The sequence below is a fragment of the Cervus canadensis genome, chromosome 16, assembly GCF_019320065.1.
Source record: "Cervus canadensis isolate Bull #8, Minnesota chromosome 16, ASM1932006v1, whole genome shotgun sequence".
In the NCBI taxonomy this organism is placed as follows: domain Eukaryota; kingdom Metazoa; phylum Chordata; class Mammalia; order Artiodactyla; family Cervidae; genus Cervus; species Cervus canadensis.
Window position 1 is genome coordinate 31,827,043 of NC_057401.1, and position 19,459 is coordinate 31,846,501.

The 19,459-nt window shown below is 39.0% G+C and overlaps 1 protein-coding gene across 1 annotated transcript in view; it reads left to right on the forward strand.

Moving 5' to 3' along the window:
• Positions 1–19,459, forward strand: part of MROH2B (maestro heat like repeat family member 2B) — a 61,115-nt gene that overhangs the window by 11,327 nt on the left and 30,329 nt on the right. The window contains exons 8-14 of the mRNA XM_043488843.1: positions 2,829–2,936; positions 6,231–6,347; positions 9,585–9,692; positions 10,254–10,406; positions 14,032–14,058; positions 15,362–15,481; positions 15,707–15,786. Coding sequence (XP_043344778.1) covers positions 2,829–2,936; positions 6,231–6,347; positions 9,585–9,692; positions 10,254–10,406; positions 14,032–14,058; positions 15,362–15,481; positions 15,707–15,786 — 713 coding nt within the window. The remainder of the gene's footprint in view (positions 1–2,828; positions 2,937–6,230; positions 6,348–9,584; positions 9,693–10,253; positions 10,407–14,031; positions 14,059–15,361; positions 15,482–15,706; positions 15,787–19,459) is intronic.

Here is a 19,459-nt window from a genome sequence, read left to right on the forward strand (position 1 = left end):
TTCTCTGTGCTATACAGTAGGACCTTGTTGTTTATCCATTCTATATATAAAAGCTTACATTTGCTAATCCCAACCTCCCATTCCATCCTTTCCCTCTCCCCATCTCCCTTGGCAACCACCAGTCTGGTCTCCATGTCCAAGAGTCTGTTTCTATTTCATAAATTTTCACTTGTGTCGTAGTTTAGATTTCACGTATAAGTGATACCATATGATATTTGTCTTTTTCTGATTTACTTCACTTAGTATGATAATCTCTACTTGCATCCATCTTGCTGTAAATGGCATTACTTTGTTTTTTTTTTTGTGGCTGAGTAGTATTTCATTGTATATATGTACCACATCTTCTTTATCCATTCATGTATCTGTGGACACTTAGATGGCTTCTGTGTCCTGGCTATTGTGAACAGTGCTGCTATGAACATAGAGCTGCAAGTATCTCTTTGCATTATAGCTTTGTTCAGGAGCAGGCTTACTAGATCATATAGCAATTCTATTTTTGTATTTTCTGAGGACCCTCCATACTGTTTTCCACAGGGGCTGTACCAACTTACATTCTCACCAAGAATGTAAGAAGGTTCCCTTTTCTCCACACCCTCCCTAGCATTTGTTATTTGTAGACTTTTTAAAGATGACCATTCTAATCAGTGTGAAGTAGTACCTCATTGTAGTTTGTTTTCATTTGGGGGCAGTTTTGAGGGGGTATATTTACTACCATTTATTACAAAATAGGTGTATTTTGAAAAGTAAGCTAAGCGTATTTTTAATGATTTTTAAATTTATATTTTAAAAAGTACCTGTGAAATAACTTTTTAGGATTTTGATTATAAAACTTGCTAGATTTTTTTTTTGTATTTTAGTTTTATTGGAGTATAGTTGATTTACAATATCATTATTAGTTTCAGGCATACAGCAAAATGACTCAATTATACATATCCATATGTTCATTCATTTTTAGATTATTTTCTCGTGTAAGTTATCACAGAATATTGGGAAGAGTTCCCTGTGCTATACTGTAGGTCCTTGTTAGTTGTGCTAAGTCACTTCAGTAGTGTCCAACTCTTTGTGACCCTATGGACTATATATAGCCTGCCAGGCTCTTCTGTCCATGGGATTTTCTAGGCAAGAACACTGGAGTGGGTTGCTGTGCCCTCCTCCAGGGAATCTTCCCAGCCCAGGAATCAAACCCACATATCTTACATCTCCTGCATTGGTGAGTGGGTCATTTACCATTAGCACCACTAGGAAGCCCCCCATGTTGGCTATCTCTCTTATATAGTAGATGTGCTCATGTTCATCCCAAGCTCCTGATTTATCCCTCCCCTTCCCATGTTTTCCCTTTTGGAACCATAAGTTTGTTTTTGATATCTCTGTTTACTTCTGTTTTATAAATAAATTCATTTGTATGTTTTTAAAAAAATTATATCTTACATAAGAGTGATATCATATATTTTTCTTTCTCTGACTTACTTAGTATGATAATCTCTACATCCATCATGTTGCTACAAATGGCATTATTTCATTCCCTTTTATGGCTGGGTAATATTCCACAGTATATATGTACCGTATCTTTTTTATCCATTTCTCTGTTGAGGGACATTTAAAGTTGATTTGTGTTCCTCTAATAATTAGCAATGCTGAGCATCTTCATGTGAACTATAATTTCTATAAAATGTCATATTTCAGTGACCTCTCCACAGCACCTCTACCCCTAACAGCCCCCTTCTAGAGTCAGAATCTCCAAGAGTGGGTACATGACAGCTTACAGGTGTTGGTGATGCCCACAAATGAGTCTTATCCAATATGAGGTTTGAAAGCAACAGCTCTATTCTTCCTGTTCTCTAAGTCTAGAATCTATCTTCCTCCTATATTAATGCTTCTTTTATCTCTCCCTCCCTGTATCAAAATTTCTACCTTGTTTCCCCACTGCCATTTTAAAATAGCTGTTCTTACTAGGAAGGAAAGTTCCTGAAGCCTTGAGAACATTGCTTTTCCTTCCTCCTATCTTGAGTATACTTCTTGGCTTCTTTTTCCAAAACTGTCTCCATTTGCTTTCTTCCCTTATAATGCCAAGGTTGTACAATTTTTACTTTTCAAAAGATCCATTGAATGAATTCTTATTAAGAAAATACATTACAAACTTTTTCAATGGTTTTGACACTGTGTTCTTTCTAAGCTTAAGGTAGAGAAAACATAGGAGAAATCATAGATTTTAGAAATTGCAATGGATTTTGTCCTCCAAAAAGGCAAAAACACCTCTTCATGTATGGTTCAATGAAGAAAGACATGGGTTCAGATGACTGATTGTGGCCTTGGCTCAAAATAATTGGTGAAATGAGGAATATTTCATTATTCCAGTTGAAGTTGGCAAGTTATGCTTGTACATCTAATTGGTTCTTCAAGGCCTTTAATTCACTATTCCAAAAATGTCCCTTTTTCTTAGTATATAATAAGACAAACTAACTTTGACAAATGGAGTTTTTCCAAATCTACTGAAACCTTGAAAAATGTTAACTTCAATTTAAGTTTCAGATTAGATGAGTTTCTATTGTAAGTCTTTTGGCAATTTTTATTTAAAAGGAAAACAGAAGGCTCTTACATGGAGTTAACTTCCACTTCCTGTGGATCTGATTCTTACTGGAAATTCGGGACAGTACAGAGTATGTCTTCTAAAATAAGAAGAACAATTTCAAAGTAATCAAGTTTTTATGGGAAAAGGAATAATCCATATAATATACATTTTATACTTCTAGAATATATTGTAACAGAAAAGTACCAAGAAAACACATTAAACAGTCACATTCATATCTGATTTTCACCTCCTACAACAGTTGCTCAGAGAATCGTTATGGAAGATCAATGATGTAGCCTGGACCATTCAACTGAGTCGGGATTTCAACCAGCAAATGAATAGTTACAGCAACACCTCTGTTGAGAAGGTTGGTTTTTCAGCTGGAGACCATATCTTCTAATTTATGACCAAAAATTGTGGTTCAAGTTCCAGCTGTCTGCACTACAATGCAAAAGAGGGAGAAGTGGTTAGAAAAACGCTCCCTTCTTGTTCCCCTTTATTTGACCCAAAATCACAGGGCCACAGCCTATCTGCAAGGAAAACTGCTGAGTACAGCACCTTCGAGATAAATACGTGCCTGACCAAAATTTGGAGGTTCTCTTTTAGAGAAGGGAAAAGAATTTACTGGAGAGCAAATAGCAGCCTCTTAACCATAGCACTGATTTAATGCCAGTTTATGTCTTGGTTTCCATTCCACTGGGCCACTCTTGTGAGGCTGGCTGAGGGAAATAATCTATCTTTTTTTTTTTAATTGAAAAAAAAAAAAACAACAGAGCACTCAAATTTACATTTTTTACAAATTTACAAATTTTCATTCCTCTCTCTACACGTGACCTCTACCAAATCCTCCACACTGTAACTGTCCATTACAAATGGAGTTTGAATCCAGCTTCCACTACTTAACTACTAATGCAGCTTTTGGCAAAATTTTTAACCTTTTCGGAACCTCGGTATACTTACCAATAAGATGGAAATTTTTATCTCTCTCTGAGGACTGTATTGTTATAAGGGTTCAATGAGATAAAGTATATAAAGACCCTAGTGAAGTGTCTGGCACATGGCATGTGTTCAATAAAAAGTAGATTGTGGTGATCACTGTGGTTATGTCATTCTGAAATTTCTTCCCCCTGGAAAAACATTTCCTCAGTTATTAAGTGTTCCCAGTATTGAGTGTCTCTTCCCACAAACCCTTTATTATCAACCTACAACTCTCCTACATCATTTTCAAATCCTAAATTTTTTCCTGGAAAAAAACATTTCCTAAATCATTGTGTTCCCAGGATTAGGTATCTCTTTCCACAAATTCTTTATTAGCAACTTACAACTCTTCTATGTAATTTTCAGAATTCCCCTCATTGATTGACTCTCTAATTTGGTACCGAGTACTGATTCTCCAAATTGGCCTACCCGGCCTGCAGACACACCCATCAGGAAGATTTGGTGAGCAGAGCCTCATCTTCTTATACACAAACAGCCTTGTGCATTATGTAATACCATTCATCCAATGGCTTATGTAATACCATTCATCCAATGGCTCCCAAACCCACAAGATTAGTCCAAGATAATGGTGGTGAGAGTAGACAGAACAATTGAAGCAACAAGGTGCCTCGATGGCTCTCAACTGTTGTGCCTAATACCAGAAAAGTAGGAGTGTACCAAGTAGCTTTAAAAGCATAACAAACTATCCTTAGTGGCTTAAAATAATGGGCACCTAAAAAGCTTTTGATTTTGCAGGTTAACAGTTTGGGTTGGACTCAATTGGTAAGTCTTCTGATCTCAACTAGCCTCACTGGGGTGTATGGGGGATTGGCTGGTCTGGGATGATCTTATTTAGGACAGCTTGTTTCTACTCCTTGCAGTCCCTCATCCTCCAGCAGGCTATCGGGGGCTTGCTCTCATGGTGGTGGCAATGATGTGTGCAAGATCCTTGAGGTCTAAGCTCAAAAGGGGCATACTATCACTTCTACCACATTCCAGTGACAAAAGCAAATTGCAAGGCAAGCCCAGATGCAAAGAATGGAGAAATAGACTTGTCTTGATAGGAATCGCAAATTTCCATAGCAGGGAAGCATGGATAGAAGTGAAATAGAAAGAGTATGGCTATTTTATGGTCAACCACAATTTCCCCCCAATTCGGGCTTTCTGATTTCTGGGATTCCTAACTAAGTCCCCAGTGTGTGAATGCATTATTCATTTAATCTGACAAAATTCAGCAGATAAGCAGAAGTACTGGGAGGCACTGAAGCTATATTATAATACAATATATTTTGCTCCTTCATCAAATCAATATTGCTGCAGCACAAGATTTTCCCAACTCTTTCCTGCCCTTCTCCCAAGATGAAGCTAAATAGACTCTAGCAGCTTTGGCCCTACTTAGGGGATCTTTTGCCTAGACAACTGAGAATGAGTGGATGCTTCCTCATCAGATTCTTACTCTGATCAAGTCTACTCTTTCTCTGTTCCATCTGTTTTATAGCCTTATGGCCCCCTCTTATCCCAAAGCAGATTAATCTGTATAATTTCTCCTGAATGTACTAATTTGACTTTATCTGTTACTCCTAGATTTTCCATTCCTCCTGTGCCATAGATCCTTTCTGATCACTAATGACCACTCAATAGCTACAATCCTTTGAGCTCTGCAGAGTTTTTGGAGTGGACTTCCAACTGGCCACTTTTCTCTCCTTTCTGTAACAAGATGGACATTCTAAATTAAAAGATGCCAATCTGGTATTAAGTTGCAATATATACCTGCGTGTTCATACACCTATTTAAAGCCAGGCATGTGCTATAATTTTCAAACACAAGCTACTGCAGGGCTGTCCCATGTCCCTAGTCTAATAACTCTACATGGCCTCCAGTGAAAGATGACTGGAAGCAATGTCTGTTCTACTTGCCTTTTCTCCATCCCAACACTACAGAGGTGCCCAGCGTAGGGCTGACATAATGAACCCAACATTCTCGCCACCTCTAGAGGTGGTGGAAGCCACAGAATGATTCCTGACATGCTCTTCACCACTGTTCCTCCATTGGGAGCTTTCATTCCCCAATTTACTCAGTGTTCGTTACTGAAGACACAATGTGTATGTGAAAGTTCTTATGTGACTTTTTTGCTTCATTCCTAACACCATTCTGACAGCACTTCTGGAGAGAGAGAATGGTAGAGAACCCACGGCATTATTTTCAAAACTACTGTTAAATCTCTTAAACTATAAACCAAGTCAATATACTGTGAAGTCTGAAAATATCAGATGACATTGCCTTCAAAATAACCCAAATTTTCATTGAGTGTGTTTATTCAATAAGCACTTATTAACACTTATTTGTACATAGCAGATAATCAGTAAAAACCTCTGCTACCAAGAACTGAAATTCTGAGCGTAGAGACAATAAGAAAATTAAAAATCACAGTAGGTAACAAAAGGTATCATATGATGGCAGGGCATACAGCAGAGGAAGGCAGGAGAACACAGGCAGAGGACAGAACCTGTGGGGAGGGAACACTTTGAAGAAGGGACAGTACATGAAAGTGCTTGATAAGTAAGCAGTCCTAAGTCAACTCAATGTCTTTTTTTTTTTTGAATGGTTGTTTTTACTCTTTCTACTTTCTATCAGTCTTGCTTTCCAACTTTTAACATTCTGTTGCTTGTCCTTTGTTTTCCAGAAATTTCTTTGGAAAGCCTTGGGAACCACCTTAGCATCCTGCCAAGATGTGGACTTTGTAAGCTCACAGATTAAGGAATTTCTGGCTGCTCCCCACCCCCTGGGGGACCAACGACAGGTGGGACCACTTTCTCTCAATTTCCTCTCGTGGCGATGATAAGGAATTCCCTCTGCAAAACCTCTGGCAGTTCTTACGTTAATATTTTATTTATCCACAATTATCCATGCATACATTCAAAACAGTCAAACGGAATTTTTCAGAAAAATGAGGCTTCCCTATTTATTATTATTTTTAGAGTATAATTGCTTTACAATGTGTTATTTTCTGCTCTACAACAGCATGAACCAACCATACGTATTCATACATATCCTCCCTCTTGAGCCTCCGTCTCACCCGCTGTTCTGCCCGGGCTGAGCTCCCTGTGTTTGTTTTACAGCAGCTTCCTACTAACTATGTATTTTACACATCGTAGTATATATTCATATGTCAATGCTACTCTCCCAATTCATCCCACCCCATTTCCCCTCAGGGTCCACATGTCTGTTCTTTACATCTGCGTATTCCATTTCTGTTCTGCAAATAGGTTCCTCTGTACCATTTTTCTAGATTCCAAGTATATGCAATATCTGTTTTTCTCTTTCTGACTTACTTTACTCTGTAGACAGAGTCTAGGTCCATCCATGTCACTAAAATAACCCAATTTCATTGCTTTTTATGGCTGAGTAATATCCCATCATATATATGTACCACATATTCTTTATCCATTCATCTGTTGATGGACATTTAGGTTGAGGCTTCCCTATTTAAAAATCAGTGCTTCATTATCTAATCAGATTTGTGAAAATAGTGAAAAATGAATTTCAGTCACTCCTACTCAATAAGAGTATTTTAAAAATATTTTGACCTTGGCTTTGTAACATAAGGGTATGATTGTAAGTATCGAAATCATTAAACATGTAAGCTGAAAGTAAGGGTATGTATCATTGGTTTTCCTCCTAGAGAAAATATAAGTATAACCTGGAGAGCTTTGGCAAATAGCTTTTGCCTATTCCCTACCCTAGTCAAAGCTGGAGAGCATATGTGAATGTGGAAGAAAAGGAAAATGTCTGTTTAAGAAAAGAAACCACTCAGGAATAAAGACCTGCTAGTAAAAAATAAATTATCATAGTCTGTCTTTTTATATACCCTTCTCAGAAATTCTCAGGTGTTTAGGGTCCTTGCCCCATTGTAAATAGCTAGAAAACACTATACTTACTGAACTTTTAAAGCTGACTTTAATTCTTGTTAGTTATTTTTTCCATCTCGGATATTCAGCCTTCAAATATTTCTCACTGACATTATTCCTAGCACCATTATTTCCATTCTAGTTGCCCTTTTAGTTTTGCTCTGGGCTAGGAAACAACTAAGTTTATTTTAGATCCAAGCATACCATATGGCCATCATTCAAAGTCTGAGGGATTCACAAACCTTAGAAGATGAACTTTGTGACATCCACTTAAGCTTCTCAAATGCCTCTTTTACTTAACTTTGCTTCAAGTTCTTGAGTGTATCCTGCACACTCAAATCACTTAGCAAATGGCCTCTGGGTGGTCAGGAGTTAACGCATAACTCTCCAGGCCTCACTGAGCAGCTGACCTTCCTTCTCCTAACAGTGACTCTCTCACTCAGGTGACACCCAGGCTCTGATTCTGATGTCAGACCAGCTGGATTCAGATCCTGCCTCCACAACACATTGCCTGCATCCCTCAAGTTTCTCCAAATAAAATAAAGGAAAATAGACTCCTCAAAGTTCTTTTTCATAGAAAATGCTTAGTAAGCAGTTTCAGGTGAGACGATCTGAAATGACAACTGTGAGGAACTGGAGAGAGAAAATAGATTAAAGAAGACAAATAAGATATGTGTGCAGATTTGAGGGCCTCTTGAGGAGTTGAAATCATCTTATCCTCCAGCAGTTTTCTCAGTGGTGTCATTTTTTTTTCCCAGCAAATGAGGTATACAGATAGGTGATAGACAAGATTGAGAGTCAGATTTATCCAGGGCCTGGGGTTTGCCAGACTCACATGATAGAAAGGCAGTGGGACAAAGGTCAGAGTTGGAAAGTTGGGGAGGGAGTTAAGAAGTTAGGGAGATGGGTCAGGAGAGGAGAAACTCAGAGCACTGTGGGGTGAGAGGACCCAGAGATGGAAAAATACAGAGGTTTACACCTTGGGATATAAAGGAACCAAGGAACCATGACCAAGGAACACAGAGAAGCCAGGCCACCAGCCTTTAAACGTTTCTTCCAAGCATCTCCTGGTAGTAGAGGGTGTAAGACCTGATATCTAAGAACAGTGCTGGTTGAGAGCTTGATGACAGAAGTCTAGTGCCTGGATTCTCATGCTGGCTTTAGCAGGGTTATGCAACCAAAGGAAGCAAATCAGGACTCATGAACAAACTGGCATGAAGGTACAGTGGTGAAGTGAGCCTGAAGCAAGAGAGGTGGAATGTGGGCAAGGGGGAACTATGAACACAGACTGTGAAACAGGAGCTTTCAACATTTTAACCACCTAAGGGCGAAGTTAACCTTGGGCTTCCCTGCTGGCTCAGACAGTAAAACATCTGCCTGCAATGCAGGAGAGCTGGGTTGTATACCTGGGTCAGGAAGATCCCCTGAAGAAAGAAATGGAAACCCACTCAAGTATTCTTGCCTGGGCAATCACATGGACAGAGGAACCTGGAGGGCTATAGTCCACGGGGTCACAAAGAGTTAGACAGGACTGAGCAACTAACACTTTCACTTTTCAAGGAAAAGTTTCAGCAGGAGAGTGATCCTGTAGAAATTATAGTCAACTCCAGCTCAAGAAAACCTCCACTTGCTTCCCACTGGTCTAAGATTAAAAATCCAAAGTATTGAGTGTGGCCTAAAAGACCCTACTCAGACCACCCCCCACTTTCCTCATCTTGCACTTCTTTGTTCCATCTGCCCTCCTTGGTCCTGTCCTCAGGACCTTTGCACTTACTCTCTCTGTTTGGAACTCTCATATCCAGGAAGTCCATTGGCTCACTCTCTTGCTTATTTCGGGGCTCTTCTCCATGTCACCCTTTTATTGACAACTTCTCTGGCTACTCTATTTGTATTGCCAACTCCCCCAACTTGCAGAAGCTACCCTTTTTTCTTCTTTTCTTACAGCACTTATCACCATTTGACATACTATATATTTATATGCTTACTGGATTTACATATTCACTTTATCTCACTTCCTTGTGACTTCCCCTGGTTTTACACTCAAGAGTTTGGTGTGTTCTGTTGACTCCTATTTCTCCAGTACCTAGAGTTCCTGATGCATCAAAATGCCCTGTTTTTTCTGATTTTAGGGAATAGCATCTATCTTAGGATACTGTGCTGAGAAACACTTTGAAGTTGTCTTAAAAGTTCTTAAAACATTCCAAGATCGGGAAAAGTTTTTCATGAATCGATGTAAGGTAAAAAAAAAAAAAAATCCGTCTCCTCCAAAGCCCTTGGTCATTGCAAAGGCAAGTGACACTGACTCCATCAGTGAACATCCTTTCTCCATATCATACTTGCTCCCATCCCCAGGTCTTTATATCAGGTTGGAACCATCTGAGCCCAAGCCCTGTAGAATGACCAGCTAGATAACAAGTCTCCTCCATTTGCTGTCACTCATGCTGACCTGGGAGGCCCTGAGGAGCTCTGTGTGTGTCTAGTTTTGTCCCTCTACTGGCTCCTCAGGCCTCATGGACAGTTTCCATTGCATACACTCTGCTTCCCCTAAAGAAGAGGAATAAATGAGTAAAAATGAATGCAAGCCCTCTCACAAGTACCTCTATTAAAGCCTGGTAGATCCACCACACCGTCTTGGGTGTTTAAATTTATATCAGCAAGTGCATCAGCTTCAGACTCATTTTAATAATCCAAGTCCCATTTCTTAACTCCCATAGTGGCCCATAGGATTAGGAAAAATCATAAGAGGAAAAGAAACTCCTTCAGTTGTATTTTTCATGCCTCTCTTTTCTCCTCTTCAGGGTATTTTCTCTGGGAAAAAGAGCCTGAGCAAAACTGATGTCATGGTAATCTATGGAGCCGTGGCCCTCCATGCACCCAAGAGTCAACTCCTAACCAGGCTTGATCAGGACATTGTATCCCAAGTCCTGTTTCTCTACGGCCAGTGCTCTCGGGTAATAGCCAACACAGGGCCACTTCAATTTCCAAGACTGGGGTTCCCAAACATTAGAGGAGCTCAGCTCTTGGAAATCTTCATCCTCAAAGGATACAGACCAAAGGGAAGATAGGATCTGGTACATTTGGAAGATGAGAACATATTATTGTTGCTCAATCACTCAGTCATGTCCCACTCTTTGCTACCCCAGGAACTATAGCAAGCCAGCCTTCCCTGTCCTTCACCATCTCCCAGAGTTTGCTCAAACTCATGTCCATTGAGTCAATGATGTCATCCAAACATCTCATCTTCTGTTGTACCCTTCTCCTCTTGCCCTCAGTCTTTCTCAGCATCAGGGTCTTTTCCAGTGAGTCAGCTCTTCACAGCAGGTGACCAAAGTATTGGAGCTTCAGCTTCAGCACCAGTCCTTCCAATGAATATTCAGGACTGATTTCCTTTAGGATTGACTGATTGGATCTCCTTGCTGTCCAAGAGACTCTCAAGAGTCTTCTCCAGCACCACAATTAGAAAGCATCAATTCTTCAACTCTCAGCCTTCTTTATGGTCCAACTCTCACATCTGTACATGACTATTGGAAAAACCATAGTTTTGACTATATGGACCTTTGTCTGCAAAGTGAGAACATATGGGAAGAGAAAATTTGATTATGAAATGGAGTTTAGTGATTTGTTTCTTTTGTAAGATCTTGGGCAGAGTTCCAAAGAATAGCAAGGGGAGATGAGAAAGCCTTCCTAAGTGATCAATGCAAAGAAATAGAGGAAAACAGGAGAAAGGGAAAGACTAGAGATGTCTTCAAGAAAATTAGAGATACCAAGGGAACATTTCATGAAAAGATGGGCTCAATAAAGGATAAAAATGGTATGAACCTTACAGAAGCTGAAGATATTAAGAAGAGGTGGCAAGAATATACAGAAGAACTATACAAAAAAGATCTTCATGACCCAGATAATCACAATGGTGTGATCACTCACCTAGAGCCAGACAACCTGGAATGGGAAGTCAAGCAGGCCTTGGGAAGCATCACTATGAACAAAGCTAGTAGAGGTGATGGAATTCCACTTGAGCTATTTCAAATCCTAAAAGATGATGGTGTGAAAGTGCTACACTCAATATGTCAGCAAATTTGGAAAACTTAGCAGTGTCCACAGGACTGGAAAGGGTCAGTTTTCATTCCAGTCCCAAAGAAAGGCAATGCCAAAGAATGCTCAAACTACCGCACCATTGCACTCATCTCGTATGCTAGCAAAGTAATGCTCAAAATTCTCCAAGCCAGACTTCAACAGTACATTAACCAAGAACTTCCAGATGTTCAAAGCTGGATTCAGAAAAGGCAGAGGAACCAGAGATCAAATTGCCAACATCTGTTGGATCTTAGAAAAAGCAAGAGAGTTCCAGAAAAAACTTCTACTTCTGCTTTATTGACTATGCCAAAGCCTTTGACTCTGTGGATTGCAACAAATTGTGGAAAGTTCTTCAAGAGATAGGAATACCAGACCACCTGACCTGCCTCCTGAGAAATCTGTTTGCAGGTCAAGAAGCAACAGTTAGAACTGGACATGGAACAGCAGACTGGTTCCAAATTTGAAAAGGAGTACGTCAAGGCTGTATATTGTCACCATGCTTATTTAACTTATATGCAGAGTACATCACGTGACATGCCAGGCTGGATGAAGCACAAGCTGAAATCAAGATTCCTAGGAAAATATCAATTACTTCAGATATGCAGATGACACCACCCTGATGGCAGAAAGTGAAGAAGAACTAAAGAGGCTCTTGATGAAAGTGAAAGAGGAGAATGAAAAAGCTGGCTTAAAACTCAACATTCAAGGTCATGGCATCTGGTCCCATCACTTCAAGTCAAATAAATGGGAAAACAATGGAAACAGTGAAAGACTTTATTTTCTTGGTCTCCAAAATCACTGCAGATGGTAGCTGCAGCCATGAGATTAAAAGACATTTACTCCTTGGGAGAAATGCTATGACCAACCTAGACATCTTATTAAGAACCAGAGACATTACTTTGCTGACAAAGGTACGTCTAGTCAAAGCTATGGTTTTTCCAGTAGTCGTGTACCGATGTGAGAGTCGGGTTATAAAGAAAGCTGAGCACCAAAGAATTGATGCTTTTGAACTGTGGTGTTGGAGAAGACTCTTGAGAGTCCCTTGAACTGCATGATATCAAACCAGTCAATCATAAAGGAAATCAGTTCTGAATGTTCACTGGAAGGACTGATACTGAAACTGAAGCTCCAATACTTTGGTCACCTGATGCAAACAGCCAACTCACTGGACAGGACCCTGTTGTTGGGAAAGAGTAAAGGCAAAAGGAGGAGGCAGCGGAGGATGAGATAGTTATATAGCATCATGGACTCAATGGACAAGAATTTGAGCAAACTCCAGGAGATGGTGTAGGACAGGAAGCCTGGTGTGCTATATTCCATGGGGTCACAAAGTATTGGACATAACTTAGCGACTGAACAACAGCAATGAATCAGTCTTCAGGGGTAGATCACTGAATCTGTCATTTTAGATTCTAAATGTGATTCTGATGCTACACACCCAAAATTTGATAAATAATGATGAGAACTGAAAACATAGTTAAAGAAGGTATTTTATATTATATTAAGTCCATCACTGAGTAAAGTTATGGTAACAATAAAATAGAAAGGAGATAAAGATGTTTTAGATAAGGATCACTACACTTTAAGGTAAGACAACTCTGCTAAAATGCAACTTTTGTGCAAGAGAGAACAGGAAAAACCACAGGGATAGTGGGGGAAATGAGATGAGTGGTACAATATTCAACAGCCCCATCAATGATACAGTTTAAGAAAAACAAGAATTTAATTTTCAAAAGTAATTTTAAAAACAGGAAGTACATAAATACTACTAACAAATGATGAAAATTTTCCTTAAAAAAACCCTGAAGTCAACTGCACAATTTATGAGCTATTATGAAATGGTGGTGGGAAGGAGGGCTATCTGAAATCCGACAGACAGTTGTAATGTCAGATTTGGGTGAGAACAACTCATCACACACAGTAAACAGAGGCAGCTGATGACATTTGTGGTGTATGTGCAAGTCTTCCTCAGGCTCAGTTCATCTGGTTCACCTTTTTGCCCTCACAGACAAAACTGCACATAAGCAAACTCAAAATTCAGGATACGCTAAAAGTATTCCCTCATACATCAATTTCATTGTAACAAATTTGCATTTTCAACACAGGTGTTGTCGCAGAACTGACTATATCTCAGTTCCAAAGTCAGCTGCTGCATTAACTTTCATTTTATAAGTTTTCATTGCTCTTTCTGCCAAGAGCTTTTGTGCCCTTTTTCTTACCAAGGTCTGATAGAGCCTTTTTAAAATGAGAAGCCTGAAATCCAAAGGCTTGAGATCTTTGTGCTGCCTTTTTTAGTTTAGTCATGATTCATCCAGGGCAAGGAATCCACCAATACAGGTGTCCCTTTGAAACCAAGGGAGGGAGGTAACAGCCCCCACCACTTGGAAAGGCTGAACATCCTGCCTCACTGCTGTCCTTCAGGTTGATGCGTGGGTCTTTGGTTGGGGTGAAGGCACTCTAACTGCTGCTCTAGTATCTGCCTTTCCTTCTGATTTTTTTCAGGTTCTGGGCATGTCTGTGGTGAACAAGGTAGGTGATATATTTGATATATCTGAATACCTGTGTTTGAGTATAAGTATATTTGAATACAAATTATGCTCCCTGAAAGTACAGTAAGCAAAAATGTTCTCTTGATTTGATTCCACAGGAAAGAATCCCAAAATTTAACTAATTAATCCAATTCTGAAGTAAGGATTCCTGAGCCTAATTTAAGACAGAACAAGGAACTGTATTTGGTTCTAGGTGGTTTGGAAGTTGACTGTAAACCAGAACAGTGTTCTTAGAACGGTGGGTTATGACCCACAATTGATCAGGAAATCAATTTAATATATCTAATAGATCACAACCAGCAATTTTTTGTAATAAAATAAAAGAGGAATAGAAGATAATTTTTGAGAGTTTGATATTGAAACTCCAACTAAAAATCTTAATTTTTCTACTTAAAAAATAATTATAATATATGGTGAAACTGTATGTAACTTTGCTCTGTATTTTCCAAGTCTCCTGTAAATGTGTTATCATACTTTCATAATTTAAAAAATAAAAAGAAAGAAAAATAATTATATATAGCAATAATAAGTATCACAAAACTTTTATTTCGGTTATGTAATATATATATATATATATATACATCATGTATTATATACATGCATTCAGTTCAGTTCAGTCACTCAGTCATGTCCAACTCTTTGCGACCCCATGGGCTGCAGCACGCCAGGCTTCCCTGTCTATCACCAACTCCCAGAGCTTACTCAAACTCATGTCCATCGTATTGGTGATGCCATCCAACCATCTCATCCTCTGTCGTCCCCTTCTCCCACCTTCAATCTTTCCCAGCATCAGGGTCTTTTCCAATGAGTCAACTCTTCTCATGAGGTGGCCAAAGTATTGGAGCTTCAGCTTCAGCCTCAGTCCTTCCAATGAATATTCAGGACTGATTTCCTTTAGGATGGACTGGTTGGATCTCCTTGCAGTCCAAGGGACTCTCAAGAGTCTTCTCCAACACCACATTATACATGCATTTTATATATATATATAAAATTCATATAAGTACCGGGTAGATTTGTAAACTGTTTCTTATTTTGATCCTGGTTAGAAATGTTTGAAACCCACTGTTGTAGAGAATCCTCAGTCCATGGTGGAGGCAGGGGTTGGAGACTGACCATAGTTTCTCAACTTCCCTGCAACTTGGATCTGAGACTGAGGTGAAAATGGCAAAGGAAGCACAGTGTCACTGCTGTCTGGGCACATATTTCAACCATAGGTCAAACATTTGTAGAACCGGGTGCAGTGCCTAAGACCCTGACTTGCATTGTGAGTCATTTTCCTTTAGGACATGGATCTGCAGATGAGTTTTACCAGAAGTATCACAGAGATTGGTATTGCTGTCCAGGATGCTGAGGATGAGAAGTTCAAGTTCTCCTACAAGGAGGTGCTGCTGGGTTACATGCTGGTGAGTGTGCAGGACGGACATGGGCAAGATCCTGAGAAGTTAATTACCAAGAGTGCAAGTTGTCTTTTTTTTTTAAGTGGGTAAAACTCGCCAGTCCCTAGGAACAGAACTTTGCCATGGTTCTGCCTGAGGGCACCCAACAGTCCAATGAGGCTTCCACATCAATGCATCTAGAAACTCCCCTAGTCCTCCCTGAGATGGTTCACCACCTTGTCTGTGTTGCAGGACTTCATCAGGGATGAGCCTCTGGATTCCTTGGCCAGCCCTATTCGGTGGAAAGCCTTAATCGCCATTAGATACCTCAGGTAGAGAATTTTTTGTCTCTTCTCATTGAAAAAAATAAAAATTTCCTCCCCCATATACTAATTCTGATCAACTGACATTGATCAGTGCAGACTCTAGTGCACCATCACAAAAAGGTCACAGTTCATCAATGCGTGCATTTTACCTAAGGTTGCTCAGTCATGTCTGACTCTGTGTGACCCTATGGACTATAGGCCCCCAAGCTCCTCTGTCCATGGGACTCTCCAGGTAAGAATACTGGAGTGGGTTGCCATGCCCTCCTTCAAGGTATCTTCCCAACCCAGGGATCAAACCCATGTCTCACGTCTCCTGCATTGGCAGGTGGGTTCTTTTACCACTAATGCCACCTGGGAAGCCCAATTCATCAATAGGTTATTTCAAATGGGAGCTTTTTCTTTTTCCAAAGTGACAGAATTGACTGAGAGCCTGGTCATTTGATGACTGACAGGGACTAGCAAGCTGCTTATAAAAGTCAGATTTATTGATATATGATGACTGAAATTTCTGTGCAAAAATAATTTCTCTTGGCCTATAGGCAAATTTTAATCTTCCCATTAAAAACTTATGAAAGCCTTAATCATACCCAGGTTTGGTTAGCAGCACTATGCCTGAAGAAAATGATAATTTTAAGCACATTTTTAAAAATAATATTTTCCCCTGCAGTAAAAGAAATAGAAGTTCACTGTTAAAACTTGGAAACTGCAGAGATTCTTTAAAAATAGTAAAAATCATACCTAAGCCTACCCTATTATCAAAATTTTGGTATATTTTCTTCAATTCTTTATTCCTAATTGTCCATGTTGATTACAGAGCTGAAATTCTGCTCTGCATATAATTTTGATCCTATTTTTTTTCCTCATCTTACATATTCCCATGTTATTTCCAATTCTTCACAAATATCATTCACTTTTCATTAAATTTTTTATTGTGGTAAAATATACATGTTTATCATCTTAGCCATTTTTAAGTGTACAGTTCAGTAGTGTTAAGTACTTTTACATGATTGTGTAACCAATCTCCAGAAATCTTTTCATCTTTCCAAATGGAAACTCTGTACCCATTAATCAGCTCTTCATTTCCTCCTTCCATCAGCCCTGGAAACTACCGCCCTATATTCTGTCTCTGTGAATTTTATACTTTAGGTGACTCATGTCACTAGCATCATATAGTATTTGTCTTTTGATGCCTGACTTATTCTCCTTAGAATAATGTCCTCAAGGTCCATTCATGTTGTAGGGTGTATCAGAATTTCATTCCTTTTGAAGGCAGAACAATATTCTGTTTGATGTGTACACTGTACTTGGTTAATCCATTCATCTATTGGACATTCATCTGTTGGGGGGTTTTCACATTTTGGCTACTGTAAATAATGCTGCTATGAACATAGGTACATAGATATTTCTTCCGGACCCTGCTTTTACTTATTTTGCATATACTCATGAGTCAGCCTGTTGGATCAGATGGCAAGCTTGTTTTTAATCTTTTGAGGAACGACCATACTGTTTTTTATAGCAGGGCACTATTTTATATTCACCAACAGTACACAAGTGTCCTAAGTTTTCCATATCCTTGGCGTCACTTTCTGATTTTTGTTTGTTTTTATAGTAGCCATCCTAATGGGTGTAATATGGTGTCTCATGGTAGCATTGAGTTGCCTTTCTCAAATGATTAATGACTTTGAGCGTCTTTTTATAGGCTTATTGCCTGTTTGCATATCTTCTTGGGAAAAATATTTGATCCTTTGTCCATTTTTCTCATTTCTTTCTCTTTTTTTTTTTTTGGCCTGGTATTGACTTTATTTTTTTTTCCATTTATTTTTATTAGTTGGAGGCTAATTACTTTACAATATTGTAGTGGCTTTTATCATACATTGACATGAATCAGCCATGGATTTACATGTATTCCCCATCCTGATCCCCGCTCCGACCTCCCTCCCCATCCCATCCCTCTGGGTCTTCCCAGTGCACCAGGCCCGAGCACTTGTCTCATGCATCCAGCCTGGGCTGGTGATCTGTTTCACCCTAGATAATATACATGTTTCGATGCTGTTCTCTTGAAACATCCCACCCTCGCCTTCTCCCACAGAGTCCAAAATTCTGCTCTGTACATCTGTGTCTCTTTTTCTGTTTTGCATATAGGGTTATCATTACCGTCTTTCTAAATTCTACATATATGCGTTAGTATACTGTATTGGTCTCTATCTTTCTGGCTTACTTCACTCTGTATAATGGGCTCCAGTTTCATCCATCTCATTAGAACTGATTCAAATGAATTCTTTTTAATGGCTGAGTAATATTCCATGGTGTATATGTACCACAGCTTCCTTATCCATTCATCTGCTGATGGGCATCTAGGTTGCTTCCATGTCCTGGCTATTATAAACAGTGCTGTGATGAACATTGGGATGCACGTGTCTCTTTCAGATCTGGTTTCCTCGGTGTGTATGCCCAGAAGTGGGATTGCTGGGTCATATGGCAATTCTAATTCCAGTTTTTTAAGAAATCTCCACACTGTTCTCCATAGTGGCTGTACTAGTTTGCATCCCCACCAACAGTGTAAGAGGGTTCCCTTTTCTCCACACCCTCTCCAGCATTTATTGCTTGTAGACTTTTGGATAGCAGCCATCCTGACTGGCGTGTAATGGTACCTCATTGTGGTTTTGATTTGCATTTCTCTGATAATGAGTGATGTTGAGCATCTTTCGTGTGTTTGTTAGCCATCTGTATGTCTTTGGAGAAATGTCTGTTTAGTTCTTTGACCCATTTTTTGATTGGGTCATTTATCTCTTTTGTTTTTGTTGAGTTGTAGTTCTTTATATTTTTATACTTTTCATATTCTTTCTATTCTAGATAGTGTTATTAACCCCTTATCACATATATGATTTGTAAATATTTTCTCTCATTCCATAGGTTGTCTTTTTACTCTATCATTTGTGCCTTTCATGAACAGAAATTTTTAATTTTGATGTAGACCCATTTGTCTATTTGCATTTTCATTGTTTGTACTTTTAGTGTCATATCCAAGTAATCATTGCCAAATCCAACATTATTCCCCTCTGAATGGTCTTGGAATGTGTTGAAAATCATTTCACCATATGTACTAGAGTTTACTTCTGGGCTTTCTATTGTATTCCACTGGTTTGTGTGTCTGTTTGTTTATGCCAGTACTATGCTGTTTTGGTTACTGTGGTTTTGTAATAAGTTTTGAAAACAAAAAGTGTGAGATCCCAAACTTTGTTCATTTTCAAAATAGTTTTGGGTATTTGAGGTCCCTTGAGATTCCATGTGAGTTTTAGGATGGATTTTTCTATTTCTGCAAAAAGTATCATTGGGATACTGATAGGTATTGCATTAAATCTGCAGACTGCTTTAGAGGGACATCTTAACAACAATAAGTATTGCAATCGAAATATGAAACACCCTTCCCTTCATTTGTGTCTTCTTAACTTCCTTCAGCATCATTTTGTGGTTTTTTTGTGTACAAGCCTTTCACTTTCTTGGTTAAGTTTATTTCTAAGTATTTTATTCTTTTGATGCTATTGTAAATGGAATTGCTAACTCCTTTTTTGATGATTCATTGTTTTAAGTGTATAAAAATGGAAGTGATTTTTGTGTGCTGATTTTGTATTCTGCAACTTTGAAGAATTTGTTTATTAGTTATAATATTTTTGTAGAT